Genomic DNA, 16,708 nt, shown 5'->3' on the forward strand with positions numbered 1-16,708 from the left:
TTCCTAGGATTTGGACATTTTGCTCTGCAAAAAAAGGATAATTTGATAGTTTTAACGTTAAAGAGTTGGCTGCTAAGGGGAAAGACAGATTACGCTACTCTTTGAGCAAAGTAGCAACGAATTACTGTTTTTGGATTCAAATTCTGATGGCTCATTGGCACATAGGCTATAAATTAAATGCTTATCCTGATTTGATGAAATATAGTTGAGACGGAAAATGACTAGAAACCAAAATTCTAAGTTCCTTTTCTTTTTTTCCCGCAATTTTATAGCGTGCCAAGACAAGTTATAGTTAAATATAGCCTACGTTACCGTGAATGTCGTAACTATTTTGCAGGATGATAAATAACTTTAATCCATTTGTATTTCAGGTGTAGTTATTCAACCGAAACAAAAACTGCGCTTCTGAAATTAGAACACTGCCTCTAAAATGGACCCTGTGGATCCATAGCAATACCTCGAAGGAAGCCCAGTAGAACCATGTTCTTTTCATTCCTCCACAGTACAGAAGTAATGCATCAAAATGAAAATACTCTCACATTAATGGTGTAGTAAATCGGATGCTTCTGTTCTTTCGGTGACCCTCGAAGAAAATTTTCTGCCCTCCCCCTCCTTCAAAACGGAATATATAATGAAATCTATATCCCAGTACATTTTCGAACAAGCAAATATTTTATTTTGACAAAAAGAAAAGAGAAGATAGATAGCAAAGTATATCCAAGCCCGTCGAGCATTATATACCAAACCATCACTCCTAAGACTCAGCCCCTAAAATAATATCGAGAGTTTAAACTGTTTTTTTTTCTTTTTCAGTAAAATAGAATCCGTTTTAACGGACTCTTATTGAAAAACAGTACAGCTACCATATGACTTTGTCGTTTCTGGCGCATTGTTTGGATTGGGCAGGTGACGTTACTTCCTCACCATCTGCCACCCTTTGCGCGTGTATTTGATGCTCTCCTGTAAGCTCCAACTAAGTAGAGTATCTTCAGTCTGTCTTTCTATCCATCTCAAACGCCGAAATCAAATAAATGAATAAATCAGAACGGTTTCGGAAGTTCACGTCTAATAAATTCTGCTTGGGAAGATTGTTTTTCTCTCTTTTCAAGTGACATTCGAAGATATCGATGCGCAAAACCTTTAATGCATTATTCTGAATTATGAAGAAATTCTCTCCATTTACTTTTAAAATCATACGCACTTCTTTTTTCTTAAAAAAAAAGAAGGCTGTATTGATGTACTTAAAAGACCGTATGGTTCTATATAGGCATTGAGACGACGGTACGACCGAGACCTGAGGATAGCAGAGCTGTCACTTCGACCACAAATTGAGGTCGTCACTGCTGCAGCTCCGCTCCAAGACGTCTAGTGAGGCTTTGTAGACACCCAATGCGTCTACGCCCTATTGGTCCAAAGCATAAACAAAATAGTACGCAATAATCAATGGAACCAGATTTGTTTCCAACACATGTTCCATTGGTTCCAAAACATTAATTGAAGTGTCTTTATGGTTGGAAGAAAATTAAAAGATCAACATAAAAAAGATAAATTTGCACTAGGATCAAAGTAAAAACATCATACTTCAAGCATTTATTGTCCTTGATAAGCTCCCCGAGGTCTTCCCAACTCAAATTTTAAAACCTACTGGATTTTCCCTTCTTAATTCAACCCCCCCCCAATATTACCTAAAATTTTCGAGTTCACCATTCCTGAGATATTTCAGACACGCCTTTTTGATCATGTGGATGCACATGCGTCTCTTGATATAGTCGAAACATCTTCTTCAACATTCCGTAAAGTTTCAACTTAAAATACTTAATCACATTATATGTTGATAATCACCATTCAGGATTAACAAATCGCTATTCAGGATAATTGTTTATTCAAGAGGGATAGTGGTGTCACATTTACACCCTCCCCCCCCCCCAGAGATTTCGTAATATAAATACAGTTTTTTTTTAGTATTTTGACTAAAAATGCCTCTTTCGATACCTTGGTTTTGATAAAGTTGAACAAAAACAACAAATTAATAGCCACCCCCCAAGATTTTGATCTTTGGGGGTTTGAAGTTTCAACTTAAAATACTTAATCACATTATATGTTGATAATCACCATTCAGGATTAACAAATCGCTATTCAGGATAATTGTTTATATGCCGGAAATAAATTTTTGGTGTCAAGCCTAAAATTAAGGTGTGAAACGCGCAGAGGAAATCAGGCTTGGAAACAATTTTAGAAAATCAAAAACAGTCAGATTCTGTGCAATTTTGTTTTAAACAAAAAAAAAAGTGTTTTTTTTTCGATTTTAAAACACCTAATCACACTAGATGTTGATAATTACCATTCAGGATAATTGTTCAATTTCAGGAAATAAATTGTTACTGACATTACGGTGTGAAATGTACCTAGGAAAAAGGGCTTGACAACAATTTTAAATGAGATGCAATTTTGTTCTATACAATAAAAGCGTTTTTGTTTGATTTTAAAACACCCAATCACACTAGATGCTGATAATTACTATACAGGATCAACAAATTACCATTCTGGATAATTTTTCTAAATTCAGGAAATAAATTGTCACTGTCAAGCCTACTAATATGGTGTGAAATGTTCCTATGAAATCGGGCTTGAAAAGAATTTAAAACAATGAAAAACAATCCGACTTTGTACAAAATCGTTTTAAACAATAACAGTGTTTTTATTTGATTTTTAAAACACCTAATCGCGTTAGATGTTGACAAATACCACTCAGGATCAATAAAATTTATATGACTGCACTTAAAGTTTCATAAAAAAGGACATTGAGTATTATTAGAAGAAATTTTTAATTATAAATAGATTTCTAATTCAGTTTTATAAATGCTCAGTTTCAGTTTTGAAAAATCATCCTCGGTTAGCCTACTTTGCTTTTTTCCTTCAGCCTGTATTTTATTTTCTCGTCTGGCCTTTTTTCTCTTTAAAGATATTTGTGTAGCTTAGTGTTACTTTTAATTCATTCTTGATTAAACTGACACATTGGACTCTTCTATCCGTTGGCTCGGGTTTTGATTTTTTACTATAATCGCCCTAGGGTGGCCTGCTCTGTTTTTCCCCACTTATACTATTGTTTTCTGGTCCAATCTTTCCTTATGTCTGAAGATTATGTTGTTTCTTGACGTTGCTTTCGATTTATTTTTGCGTTAAGGTGACTGATCAGGGTCGTAGTTTTGTTTTATCAATAAATCGTTCATGCTAAACAAGAGTTCAAGCTTGATTCAGTCATCCAAACCAGATATTTGAAAAAGAAAATGGACATTTACAAAGCAAATAAAGTACTAGGCAAAAACTGAATGCTTAAAAGAAAGAATACCTTAAAAGTTAATGATAATTAATTCTTCGATAAAACAGTTTATTGTTTCTGACCACTAAGCAAAATCTGGAATCACACGAATATTATAACAATCAAACTCAATCATGTTTCGCTTCAATTTTTTTCTTCGCTTTATCTCTTAAACTGACTATGCTAACCGTTAATTCTTTATTTGCAACAAGTTTGGTCTCCATAAATTGTTTCGGGCTTGGAGTCTAAAGGGCTGCACTAGTCAAAAACTGAACGCTTAAAAGAAAGAATAACTTAAAAGTTAGTGATAATTAATTCTTCGATAAAACAGTTTATTGTTTCTGACCGCTAAGCAAAATCTGGAATCACACGAATATTATAACAATCAAACTCAATCATGTTTCGCTTCAAATTTTTTCTTCGCTTTATCTCTTAAACTGACTATGCTAACCGTTAATTCTTTATTTGCAGCAAGTTTGGTCTCCATAAATTGTTTCGGGCTTGGAGTCTCAGGGGCCGCACTTTTGACACTATCTTGAGAAACACTTGTATGTAATAGCTGCGTTTGTCTTCTTTGCTGCAAAAGAGAGGGGTTAGGGATTTCACGAACGCTCGAGTTCAAACCCATTCTTGGATTTTGCATTGATGGAGCTCGTGTTTGTTGCGATTGAACCAAGTGCCGAAAATTCATGCTCAACGAATCATTACTTGATATGTTAGAATGAGCTTTCGATTTGGTCATATTTGATATGTGACCAGAGGGTGAACTAGACGAAATACGAGAAGTTTCTTGTGTGACTGCAGTAGGCGATCTATGGCTTTGTAACTGAGCGAGAGCGTTCCATGTCAGCATGTTTCTTACCCTTTCAAATTCAGCAGGATTTGTCAAGGGTGAGTTTGCAGGAATTGATTGTTTAGCAGCAGAAGCTGCGTACATAGCAGCTTGCCACTGGTGCATATGTTGCCTTTGAACAAGTGCCATTGACTGAAGCATTTGATTTTGAACTGTGTTTGGATGATGCGAATTCGAATTGTTATATGGTTGTATTCGACTATTACCAAATTGGGACAAAACGGGGTTTTCAGGTTGATAAGGTTCTTTCTGTATTTTTGTGATTGCAGATGATTCTAGAGTAGATCCTTTCTCTGTTATAGTAACAGCAGGTACTTTCGAAGGAGTAGTCGCTACTGGAGGGGACGGAGACCTTTTTTTATGAGAGTTACTAGCACTAAGACTTCCAGAACAAAGATTCCAAATTGACCTTGGTGTTTTATCTGACAAGTCAAGAACTGGAGTAGATAATTGAGATAATGAACCACTTTGTTTCAGAAGAAGCTTCCCAGATTCATCGCCTTTGAGATCTTCGAATGGTTTGATTTCTGTCTTTTTGCAACCACTTGTAGTTTGTATACTGCGTGAAATAAGCGGTGTTGATATTTCAGATATTGCAATCAGATTTGGCATTAGTTTTATAATTCCACCGCTAGAGGCTTTTCTTTTCTTTGAAGGTGGCTCATCTTCAGACTTGTCAGGTTTAAAATCCAAGCCACTTCTTATCTTCTCTCCACTCTCAGATGACGTTGTAATAACACCCTGGTTAACAGATAGGGTTGAATGGTCTTTAGTAGTTCCATCATCAAGTTGTGCTGCTCCAGTTCCAATAACCTGTTCTTTATCAGACAACTGTATGGAAGAAGACTCTTTCAAAATTACTGTTTCTTTAATTTCAGTCAAGGCCGTGTCAGAGTTTATTTCTACTCTTTTCGGCTCATTTCCCTCCTTTACCTCGGAACGACTTGTTGAAATACTTTGATTAATTTTGCCAGTTCCAATTGATGTTTTTTTAGCCACAGAAATTCCTTTTTCTACATTTCTGAAAATATTTATCTTGTCTCCTTTTCCAATTATATTTGACAGTGTTTTATTGGAATTCAACAAGTTACCCGAATCAATTTCATTATGCTTTAAATTATTTTCCCCTTCTTTCTTCAAACTAACACTTTTTTTCTTTGTTCTAATTGGAGATTTTGTTGGTGATTTGGGATCGATTCGTGAAATTGGAGGTAAGGACAAGCTATCAGGCCGCAGAGGGGTTAGGTCATGGTTTGCTTCGTGCAAATGAGAATTTTCGTCCTTTTTTAATTTCACGCTTGACTTTTTTACAGGGACTGAGGTCAAATTCTTATGATTCGGACATTTTTCAGATGACGATGTCTCGGGCTTATTTCCTACGCCATTGTTAAATGAATAAGAGATATCATTTGTTCCCAATTCAGAATGTCCATCATATTTTTCTGATTTCACTTTTGCGACCAATTTAAGCCTTTCACTTTGACTAGTTTCCTTTAGACGTTTCTTCTTGTACATGATATTCACATCTGTCTTCGGCATTGTGTTACAAGTTTCCAGCACAAGTCGTTTGATGCCACGCCTCTCATTTAGATTAGCATCAGAGGAGGACATTTTAACAAGCATTTTATCACTGATTTCAGCACTTTTTTCTCCAGTCGCTTCGACGGCTTTATCCTCTTGACGTTCCACTTTCATTGGAGAGGGCTCTGGAATTTCGTAACATTTGATTTGATAAATCCGATAAAAAAGTCGCAATGGCTCCTCCTGAAAGAGTAAAATAATCTTATAAACATTTGTAAACTAGCTATAACAAAGATTAGCACAAACTCTTTTTTTTTACATCAGGAACATACTGAATGCATCACGAGAACCTTGATAGAATAGCTTCAGGTACTCATTGTATAGCACATCGGATCTGTTTTCAGAGCTGAGAGTTACGGGTATTAGCCAATTATATACATAGATGCTAGAGTGAGAAAACTCCTTTATTGTTTTACTCCCATAGTAACAGCTCTGTGGTGTTAAGCCAAATGAGTATTTTGTCCTAGTCTTTGGAAAGGCCTAAAGTGTTAAGTTATTTCATCAAACTTAGACAGTTATTCATCGTAAGTCATTAGAAACAAACATGCCAAGATAAGAGCGACCAGATACTAAGGAATCATCGCTTTTGTGGTTTTTTATTTGAAACTTCCAAACTCCTAAAACAGTTCCAAAATAACATTTTCAAACCTGTTCCCAAAGGGAGGATCGGGAGGAAATTGTACATTAAATCATATTTTGATCCTCCTGATCCACATTGCCCAGCTGACTCTCTCTTTGAGAACAGCTTAGCAAACGGTTTAGGCCAAGATCTCACAATTGCGAAAATTTCAATTACAACCTTTAAGTTTGGCGGCAGTGAAATATTAATGCCCACATTTCATTATGTTGAATGTGGGTTTTATCGTAATTTTTTACTATGTTTGTTCGTTTTTCTTTTCTACTTTGAACTCCACTATTTACAGCGACAGTATAAATAAATAACAATTATTAGGAAGTTTCTATTTTTAAGCCAAAAATAGCATCATTTTTCTTAAGCAACCGAATCACAATAAATTTGAGCAAGCTATATGTTTTTTGTAAGGATTAAATGAAAACAATCTTTTTAAATTTCAATTATGAACGATTATAGCTCAATAAAGAAAAAAGTTACGCTGCTTTAGATGAGACTTAAGCAGGGGCTTCAATTCACGGGAATATAGAAGGGGGGAATTTTTTTTTTAATGAAGACACATTAAAAAATTAAATCAAGTGGGATAAATCTGTGTTTTCAATTTCTTAATGAAATATGTATAAAGAGCATTCCCAGAAACAACAAGGACCATAAAATATAGGGGATCAGTTGCTACCCCTCTCCTCCCGACTGAAACTCCTGGACTAGCGTCTTCACAAACGCCTACTAACCATGACAAAGCTCAAAGTAGCACTTGCGGACCCCACCCCGGGGAAATTTCCGGCCGGCACCCATTACTGTAACTCAATCTAAGAAAAGGACATAAAACTGATTAAAAAAGACTTGAGAAATGGTAAGCATCAAAAGTTGTGTTAGCTCCCTTTTGGAAGACATCTCAAGAGTTAAGGGGTTAATACGAGGCTCAAGGGTCACTGCTTAAAGTGGACGCACGTTACACAAAATACGTTTATCACAATAATTTTGCTTTTTGCAGAAGTTACCATCACTTGTATTCTTGTGCTTCTGACCAAGTTTTTAAAAGAAGCCATGGCAGCTTCACACTGAGCGCATAAATAGTTCTAATTGTCTCGCGTAATTCACCGGGGTTGTTAAATTTCTTCGTATTCATATTTAAATCTAAATACAAAAGACTGTGGTACAAAAGGAGAAGATGTAACTATATTTTCGATGGAAGTGGGCTTAAAGTCTAGCTCTTTTGGACATTGTAAGGATACACTAGAAAAGCCTACGTCAGCTCTGTCTCTGGTAGTTTTGTATTGTGTATAGTCTTTTTTGTCAACATGATTGTTACAACACATATATCGTTTTGTATTGGTTTAAAAAAGGTCGTAAGATGCGTACAAGTTAAAGCTTTACATACGAGTAAAATATAGGAAACTTAACACCTGCAGGCATACAAAAGAATAGAGGTGAGCCTACAAAAATTAGTTTTTCTGTTTTTTTACAAAGTGAAAGACATAAGGTTACTAAAACGTTCGTAAAAAAAAAACGAGAGAAGCCAAATGTTATTCTATTTATTCCCTGGTAGGGATCAAGATTTTGTGAAAAGCAAAACATTGTGTGATTAAACAAAAAATGTTGCTTTTTCTGATAAGATAAAATTGGCATGTCACCAATGAGCTTTACCGAAAAAGTTCATAAAAGGCATTTCCTTTTCTGAAAATGCCTTTTCCAGCAAAGGCATTTTCTGTGAAAATTAAGCCGTAGCTGTCGTTTAAAGCCGTAAATAATCCAACAACTTTATGAATAAAGAAGTTTCACTGATCAGAGGCAACGCTATAGCTTTGCCTATAGTAAAGGCCATACGGCTCCAATGTTTTATTATTTATTTATTTTTTTTCCCAGAGGCACTTCATGTGGAAGGGGTCGACGTATAAACTTCAAAGGGGGCTCATTTGATTTGAAATCGAGACCTCTATAACCCTTTTTAAGGGTCAAAAGTGACTGGAAGGCAACGAAGACCCCTTCGACACTATACATCTCCCAAAACACATCCAATAAAAATTTAGAGATAGCCATTCTGTTCTAAGGAGGAGATTCTCACAAAAAAATTATGTTTGTGAGGAGGATACTCCCCCCACAGCCCTCAGGGCAATGGGTGTAAGTTATGCCCTGGGGGCATATAAGCTTTTTTTAGAAAGCTGTGTCGTAAAAACTTCAAAAAGGGCTCATTCGATTGACAATCCAAATGGATAGTGCCCTTTTTAATATTCGAAAGTGATTGGAGGGCAACTAACCCCCTTCTAACGCCCACCTTTTCCCCAAACACATCCTATAAAAATTTGAGATAGCCATTTTGTTCAACGTATTTGAAAATTCTGGAAACTAGGTCTTTTAAGATGACAACCCCCCCCCCCCTCCACAGACCTGAGGGCACGGCGTTTAAGTTATGCCCTGGGGGCATATAAGGATTTATAGAAAGCGCTGTCGTAGAAGCTTCAAAAGGGATCATTCGATTGGAAATTTAAATGGCTAGTGTCCTTTTTAATAGTCGAAAGTGATTGGAAGGCAACTCGGCTGCCGTCAATAAAAGGCAATATCTGACATAAACTCAATTTTACAGGAGAACGAAAAAAAAAAAAAAAAAGTTTGACGCCTTAGAAAACATGATAGGAGGTGCCTGTTTTGCAAAAAAATACATCAAATCTAGGTTTCAGAGCAAGACAAATTTGTTTATTAAGGAAAAACTAGACAATTCTTTTTCGTTCTCGAGTTGAGTGCAGATATCGCCTTTTAACCTACTTTTGCTTCAACAAAAGGCGGTATCTGCAAGAGCGCCATAGTAAAATTCCATAAGAAAAACGAGATTACCGTTTTACAAAACGACTTTAAATCAAAGTGAAACGCAGTTTCCAATGAGCGTATTTACTTGCCAGCAACATCAGCTAAGTCATGATGTAGAATAACCTTGTTTTCAGGCTGTAGTTTTGTCTTGGTCTTCGATAGTTTCTACTGCGGGAAAAAGCTCATCTCAGAGGAATACGTCAAGATCAAGTCAACCTACGGCACAAGCGTTTCCACAACATTGAATTCGTTTAGTTTATAAAGGTAACAAAGATGATATTTATTTATATTATAAAAAAAGAAAAAAAGTCTACGTGTTTTTACTCGTCTTCTGGTTCACAGCCCTCGAATTCGTCAGCCAAGACTTGCACGTTGGCTGTATGAATGTTCTTCCAGAAAGACCTTTTCCGTGTGTCTGCAATGTGGGGTACAAGTTTCATCAGGATGTTTTTTTTGTCTATTGAAATCCCCCTTGGGACCGACAGCTTCTTAGGCAAACCTTTGCCTAAAGCACTTTTGGCTTTCACTGTCAGAAAATCTACAGCTTTCAGTTCGTCGTCAAAATCATATCGATAATATAGTTTCGAATCTTTCTTTATGAAACTTGCCTGTACGATCTCTCTAAGTTGAATATCAACTAACTTTGTCCCAGACGTCTCAGTCTTCCATTCGTAGAAATCGCTTATTTGGAGCTCTTTAACTCTGGTATTTTGTCTGGAATCCTGCATAACCTTTTTCAACTCGGGAAAGTCCTCAACAACCTGCTTCGCGCGGATTTTCTTCTCTATCACTCCATGCAAGCTGTCAGCTGCCATGTGTGTGTGTCCCTTTGTCAGGAACTTGATGGAGATCTTCTCTGGACCCCATGCTTCGTTTACAATGAGCACAAACATGGAAAAGATTATCCAGTTCTTGTTGTGTGACGAGCAGTTATCGGCCCAGAACATAAATTCTTTTGTATCCCGTAACTCATCCACAAGACCAAAAAAAGCAGAGGCGACAGCATCCCCGGTTCTACCATATGTTGCTTCGTGCCATACTACTCAGTATGCCACTTCTGGTGATGAGCCGGTGCGAGCACTAGAAACCGGTGGAACAAAAGTTTCATTGAAACACATTAGCCTGCTTGTGAAATGCGATTCTTCAACTGATGGCTGTATGGGAAGAATTAGGACTTTTTGCATATCAACTATAAACACTGCCTTCTCCTTACCGTGTGGGTGCTCAGGATCTTTGTCAAGTTCTAGACAAAGGCAGACAAAGCTAGGGGATGCCTAGCTTTTTCTGCCTGGTTTAAATGCTCCTGTTGCTTCTCCCTTTCTTCGTCTGACACACCTTGCCTGGATTCCTTTATTTTGAACAAGTCACAGATTTCACATATATCTGACCTTTGCATCTTGTTTGATATGTTCATTTCTTGCAAAACTCGAAGGTAAGAACTCTGACTACAACGCTGCTCGGGAAACTTTTCTTGAAAGTCAGCAAACATAGCTTCGAACGTAATATTTCTTGGGATATATCTCACATACGGACGGTTATACCTCCTGTAGTGGGGCTGACACGGCTTGAACTTTTCATTACAGTCATCAGCAAAAGTACAATTCTCACAGGATGACCAGCTGCCCAAAGTATACAAGCATAATGGGCATGTGTAAAACTTTTTTTTGGTGTTGACACTCTCACTTCCATAAACAAACTGACTCTCAAACAAGAAAAATGCCTAGTAGGAGCGTTACAAAATGGCCGTCTATGTAGTGGTTAAGAGAAAAACCACTGTATCATTTTGTCTCAATCAATATATCTGTAAATCGAGTAAAAGCCTGGGGACCACGTTGACAAAGTTTCATAAAATAGTTCAAAGAAGGGGAATCGGTTCCAATTATATTGTTACGTATTTCTCCAGAAAATATCTTTTCTTTGAAGAGATTATTCCAGAAAGTCATCATCTAAAATTAACCACTTTTTCAATTTTGCTAGATTACGGAAGATGTTCTGTTTCTCAAATCTATCCATTTTAACACTCTCACTACCAAATACAGACTGTTTTCTATAAATTGTCCTCTTCAATATATTTGGCAGCGCATTTAATTCATCTTCAAGTCTCTGTATATACGCTATATTCACATTAGCCGCGAAGCACACTTGTTCTTCCGACTTGAATTTATATCAGTCTCATTTTGTACTTTGAAAATATTAAATGTGATTTGTTTTTCTTTTAAGTATATTCCATGTAATTTTAAGACATTAAAAAACAGGTAGAAAAACTTCCATGTTAAATAAATATAAAAAATAAAAAATAAAAGTTAAAAAAAAACTAAAAATGGAGAGGGGAGAGTTGAGAGGGGGAGGGGTGTTATTGGGGTCTTTGGAGGTTGAGATATCTATAACTAAGTGTTGTCGTATTATCGCCTAAAATGTACACGACTTTTTGTAGTGGCTCCGATAGTATACCCACTATGGGCATCACCAAATCCATAGCCCTCTCACTGCTGGATTTCTCTTCATTGAACTTTTTGTGTAAAACAGAGCACAAAACGTATTTTGTAAATTGTAAGAAGTATTTACGGTAACTCCAATAGTATAGCCTACCCCCTATGCACGTTGTCAAATCCATTACCCCCTCACTTATTGATTTCTTTGGATTGTTCTAGATTTCTTAGGATTCTGTTCTAAAATTCTATTCTCGGTGTCCTTTTAATATGAAACATTTAAAATCCAACTTTATATCCACTTAATGATCAGTTTCGCAATACCATCAAAACTACACCAGTCAAATATTTCTGAAATCATCAGAAAATCTTCTGCGAACATTTTATATCTTTATGCAATCGGTTTCACAATAACATCAAGAAAGGTAAAACCGCATTGCCTGGGTTTGTTCAGAGTTCATTGCTCCTCAAAAGAGTCGAGCGCCTGGCCTTGATAGAGGTCACAGGTTTCTCAAAAGCTACCTGGCCTTCATAGAGTTCGTTGGCCTTCAAAAGTCAAATTTATCAAAGCTGACTGGCCTTCATAGAGTTCGTTGGCCCTGGCCTTGACACGATTCAGTGCTTTCTATGACCATCGTAGTATCCAGACGACACAATCTACTGAAATATCATTCAAACTTTTAAAGGAGCTAATTTGATTAAAAATTAAAAGCTATTGTGTCCCTTTTAAGAGTAAAAGAGATTAGAGGCCAAGCAGCCCTTCTTCCAAGCCTATTAATTTTCCAAACACATTCAATAAACATTTTGAGACAACCTCCAAATTTTGAGTTCAGCATAGTAGAGCGGTCCAGTAACTACGGCTCTAGGGATATATTGCGTGAGTCAGCCTCCTCCCCCTCCACCAGAGTTAAGCATTTATCTCATTATGCTTTAAAACTAAATGCTGCTTTAAAACTAAATCAAAAGCCACTTTGTGTATGGTTGCCAGTAAGGCACCTCAGCAACATCGAACGACTAGAGGTATTAGTTGAAACTTTCAGGGCTATTACTATTACTATTTCTGCTCTTACAATTTAAATAAATCAAAAGAGTGTAAATCTATCTAGGTTGTCAAACAGCATTTATAATTTTTTGGGGGAATGTTATTAAGTTGTATTTTATTCAGGTTAACTTGAGGAAGTTTAAAATTAAATTAAACACTACTATTTTTGTCAGGATAAAAAAAAGGTTGGAAAGATTCCTCCAACATTCAAACAGCAAGCAAAACTTTGAATTCTTACAGAAAAAAAGATAGGTATAAAAAAAATTCCCATGAAAAAGACTATGTCATTAAAAAAAGAACAAAAATTAATTTAAAAAACTTTTTCCGCAGAACAAGTTTTTCAAAGGAAAGTAGAGTTCCATTAAACCAAAAATGATCAGAAATAAAATCAAACAACTTTCCAAGCATAAGACTACCATAAATCACCATTAATAAATAAAGGAAACTCAAAAGCAATAGAAATTACAATAAAAAAAAACGAGTTATACTCTAAACGAGCAAGAATTAACATGAGTAGGGCTGACAATACCAATGTCCTCTCAAGACCAGAACATAATGTGAACTTTACTAAAAAAAAAAATGAAATGATCATGGATTGTATGTTTAATATACTAATACTGGCATTTATTCCTTAAAGTCTTAATAATTTTTAATTTATTAAAGTAAAAAAAATTGAATATTTTTAAAATGTATTTTTTTTTCAGGCTATAGTGCAAATTATGTTCTGCTCTTGAGAAGGCATGGTGGTTGTCAGCCCTACTTATGTCAAGTTTTGCTTGTTTAGAATTTGGCTCAGTTATTTATTGTAATTTCTGTTCGTTATGGGTTTCATTTATTTATTGATAGTGATTTGTGTAAGTTTTACGCTTGGAAGTTGGAAGATTATTTGACATTATTTCTGCTCATTTTTGACTTCATGGAGTTCTTAACATTTTTTGAAAAGCTTGATTTGTGGAAAAAGTTTTTAAATTAATTATTCAGAAAAAAGAAACAAGATGAAAAGTTTCCTGTTATTATTGTCATAATTGACACTTTCCTAATTTCTTTTAGACGTTACAAGCAGTGCTTCCATTTCTACTATATTTTAGAGTAGAGTACTTTATTTTGTATGCTTCTCCTCTAATATTTCTAGACCTACTTTAGTACTTTATTTCTACTTTAAATTTCGATTTTTCATTTTTTTTTCCTTGCCGAGCCTACGGATTTTTGTTACGGAAATAGGAATTTTGGATACAACGGCGGGATTTCGGCAAAAGCGATTGACAAACGTTCTTGTTTTTGTCGGACTTGGATAGACCGGCGAAATTTGAAACAAAATAACCAACAGGGAAGGACTGAATATTTGATTTTTGGAACTGGGTGGCATCCATCAAGACGCCAAGTGGAGTGCTAAAGTTAACTAGCGTTCTTTATGTCATTCGGTTCATTTTTGGACTTCCAGGCTCAAATGTAGTTGTGGGAAGACTTTTCAGCGTTCTGAAAACAGTAAAAAATGAAAAGAGGAATGGGCTCAAAAAAGTAACTCTGGCTGCGACGATTTCTGTCAAGTGTGAGATAAGGCGTAAAGCCCCCTCCCCCCTTACGTTCACCGAGAGTTTAAAGAAAAAAAATGAAGTCCGTGAAACCCGGTACAATTGCGTCTGATTGCGTCACTTTTTTAGGCATTAGGAAAGACGATGGGGATGACAACGACAATTCTGACTCGGGGTATTAATCTTAGTATTTGGTGTTTTCTCTTAAATCTTATTATTTGGCAATTCTCGTTAATTTTTTTTGAATACAAATTAAAGTGCGTCTAAATTCGGCATTTTCTGGAAAACTGGGAGGCAGGTAGCAGGTAGTAGCCAAGACCTACACTAGTTAAAATCGAATAATTCAAAAGATCAAAATGCAGGCGTTGTCCTTAAATCAAGCTTTAAATGATTCATTTTTGCTACTATACTCTGCTTTAAATTAACAACCCAATATAAAAAAAATACAAAACAAAATTAATCCGTGAAAAAGCGACCGGTGGGATATCATTCGTACCAATCCTTCGTACCAATTCAAATAAAAACGAGGGTGTTGCAAATGTAGTAATAGAGAAGGAAAATATAATGGCAAAGAAAAACAAATGAATAAAATTTATACATGTGGTCAAGAATTTGAGATCTGGACCCGGAATTTATAATCAAAACCGAACTTAACTAGTCGATAAATACAAAGCATTGTTTTAAACGTCAGAAGTAGATATTTTGGTACACGTAAAAGGTCTTGAGTTGCAAAATAAGTCGTCTTGAACAAATTCTGTTAATATTCAGCCTAATAAGCCTGTAATTGTAACTTGGAAAGAAGTCAGAAAATGGGGAAACTTTTTGGGATCTTGGTATTGAAAATAGGGATTTTGAGGGATTTTCCACCAGCCTTTTGGGATTGAAAAAACTCAAAGTGGAAACACTGGTAATATAGCGTAAGAATCATTTTTTTTTTTAAATTCCTGTTCAAATAGTAAGAACGATAACATACTTACTTCCAGATTGTGTCCTACTATAATTCTACTCTTTTTCGCGCTTAAATTATTCCCACATTACTGGAATGGAAGCACTGGTTACAAGTGAGCTGCATCAGAAAATATTTCCCAAGCATTGTTCTTCCTTTGCCGATTTTTAAACAGAGGGACTTTAATACCGCGCGAAAAATTTAAGTCAGGCGTAAAATATTTTAGTAATTTGTAAATATTTTTGTATTTTGTTTAAAGTTTTTTTGCTTTCCATTAAGCATGTTTATGCACGTTGTTGAAGTTCAACATTTTCTATGTTTTTAAGTGCTTACTTAAGGAAACGAAAGTGTTTAATCATGCTCATATGAAAGGTTTTATATGCCAATGTGAAGACACCTTAATAATAATCAAGGTGCTGTCTCTCTCTTTCTTTAGAAGAGTGATTATAGGTGCTCTTACAAAGTACTCAGGGTAGACAGGAAGGCTTTTGCTTGCATAACTATTGCAATGTAAACTGGGTGGAAGAAACTTAGGGTGCAACATATTTCTTTTACAAATACTTCCACCGGTGATCATAGTTTTTTTTTTGGCAGGAGAAAAGGTTTTTTACACACCCCCCCCCCCACCTTTCCCTAGACTGAGTTTTTCCCCTTGAAAAACACCTTTTTTGTCTTAAAAGAAAACAAAACAAAAAACACACGTAATTGTATCCCCTAGATTTTGAAAAATACATCCCCATGCAATTTTGTAAGCTGACACCACCGCTGTTATAACCTTAGTGACATTATTACGTAATGTCCGGTCAATAAATCTTTTACTGTCCTATAATAAAAATGGCTTTATGGTATTTAAAGAAAACATTTTCATTCAAACATTCTATCATCTTAGATGGTTGCTATCCTTTTTTATTATTAAAAATTCTCCGACATTGGTTCTTAATAACAAATGGAAAACATCTAGGTGCAGTGTCGTTGCTATGACAACCTGGCAGATAGGGAACGTTTCCTGGAAAATTAGAAAATCAATATTGACTGCCTTTGACAGAGCTTTGGAGCAAGAAAAACAAAAGGAAGCAGCATGCAGTGCCATTATAAATTTGGCTTCCTTTTTTGACTTGGGATATTATAATTCATTTGGGCTTTTCCTATTATATTGTTTACTAAATTTGCCTGTTATATTTGTATTGGTTATATTTTACCAGGTCTTGAAACGTAATATGTTACAATGTGTTTAATTCGGTATATGATTTTCCCCTAATTTCCAATTCTTAAATTAGTTTTAAAATTTACTGCTTTACAGCTATTTAATTATATTTGTTAATATCATTCCATTTTTTGGGGATTGTTTTCATAGCATGCACTCACTAGGTGAGGACTTGAGTTACTGCTGAATACACTGTTGTAATGTGGTATGAATACAGTTTTGGTGCAGTAAAACAAAGGGAAACATCAAAAGAGTTATACTCTAAAGAGACTAACACTAGTTAGTCTTCCTACAATCCATTCCATTGTATTTTTTTTCTAAGCAGTTGGGGATTACTAGCAGTTTTGACAATAACCTAAAGCATGT

At 35.6% G+C, this 16,708-nt stretch overlaps 1 protein-coding gene across 1 annotated transcript; it reads right to left on the reverse strand.

Annotated features, from left to right (window-relative positions):
* Positions 1-3,647: 3,647 nt before the first annotated feature.
* LOC148956730 (uncharacterized) lies at positions 3,648-5,883 on the reverse strand. Its single transcript, XM_089096235.1, has one exon. It carries the CDS (start codon positions 5,865-5,867, stop codon positions 3,711-3,713), a length of 2,157 nt encoding a protein of 718 aa, XP_088952361.1. The 5' UTR covers positions 5,868-5,883; the 3' UTR covers positions 3,648-3,710.
* Between the last annotated feature and the right edge of the window lie 10,825 nt (positions 5,884-16,708).

The sequence above is a fragment of the Artemia sp. Qi Xiang Cuo genome, chromosome 1 (assembly GCF_049724085.1).
Source record: "Artemia sp. Qi Xiang Cuo chromosome 1, ASM4972408v1, whole genome shotgun sequence".
Taxonomy (NCBI): domain Eukaryota; kingdom Metazoa; phylum Arthropoda; class Branchiopoda; order Anostraca; family Artemiidae; genus Artemia; species Artemia sp. Qi Xiang Cuo.

Bases quoted from the DNA above. Each gene is read 5' to 3' on its own strand.
- LOC148956730 (XM_089096235.1), bottom strand. From the start codon at position 5,867: ATGAAAGTGGAACGTCAAGAGGATAAAGCCGTCGAAGCGACTGGAGAA.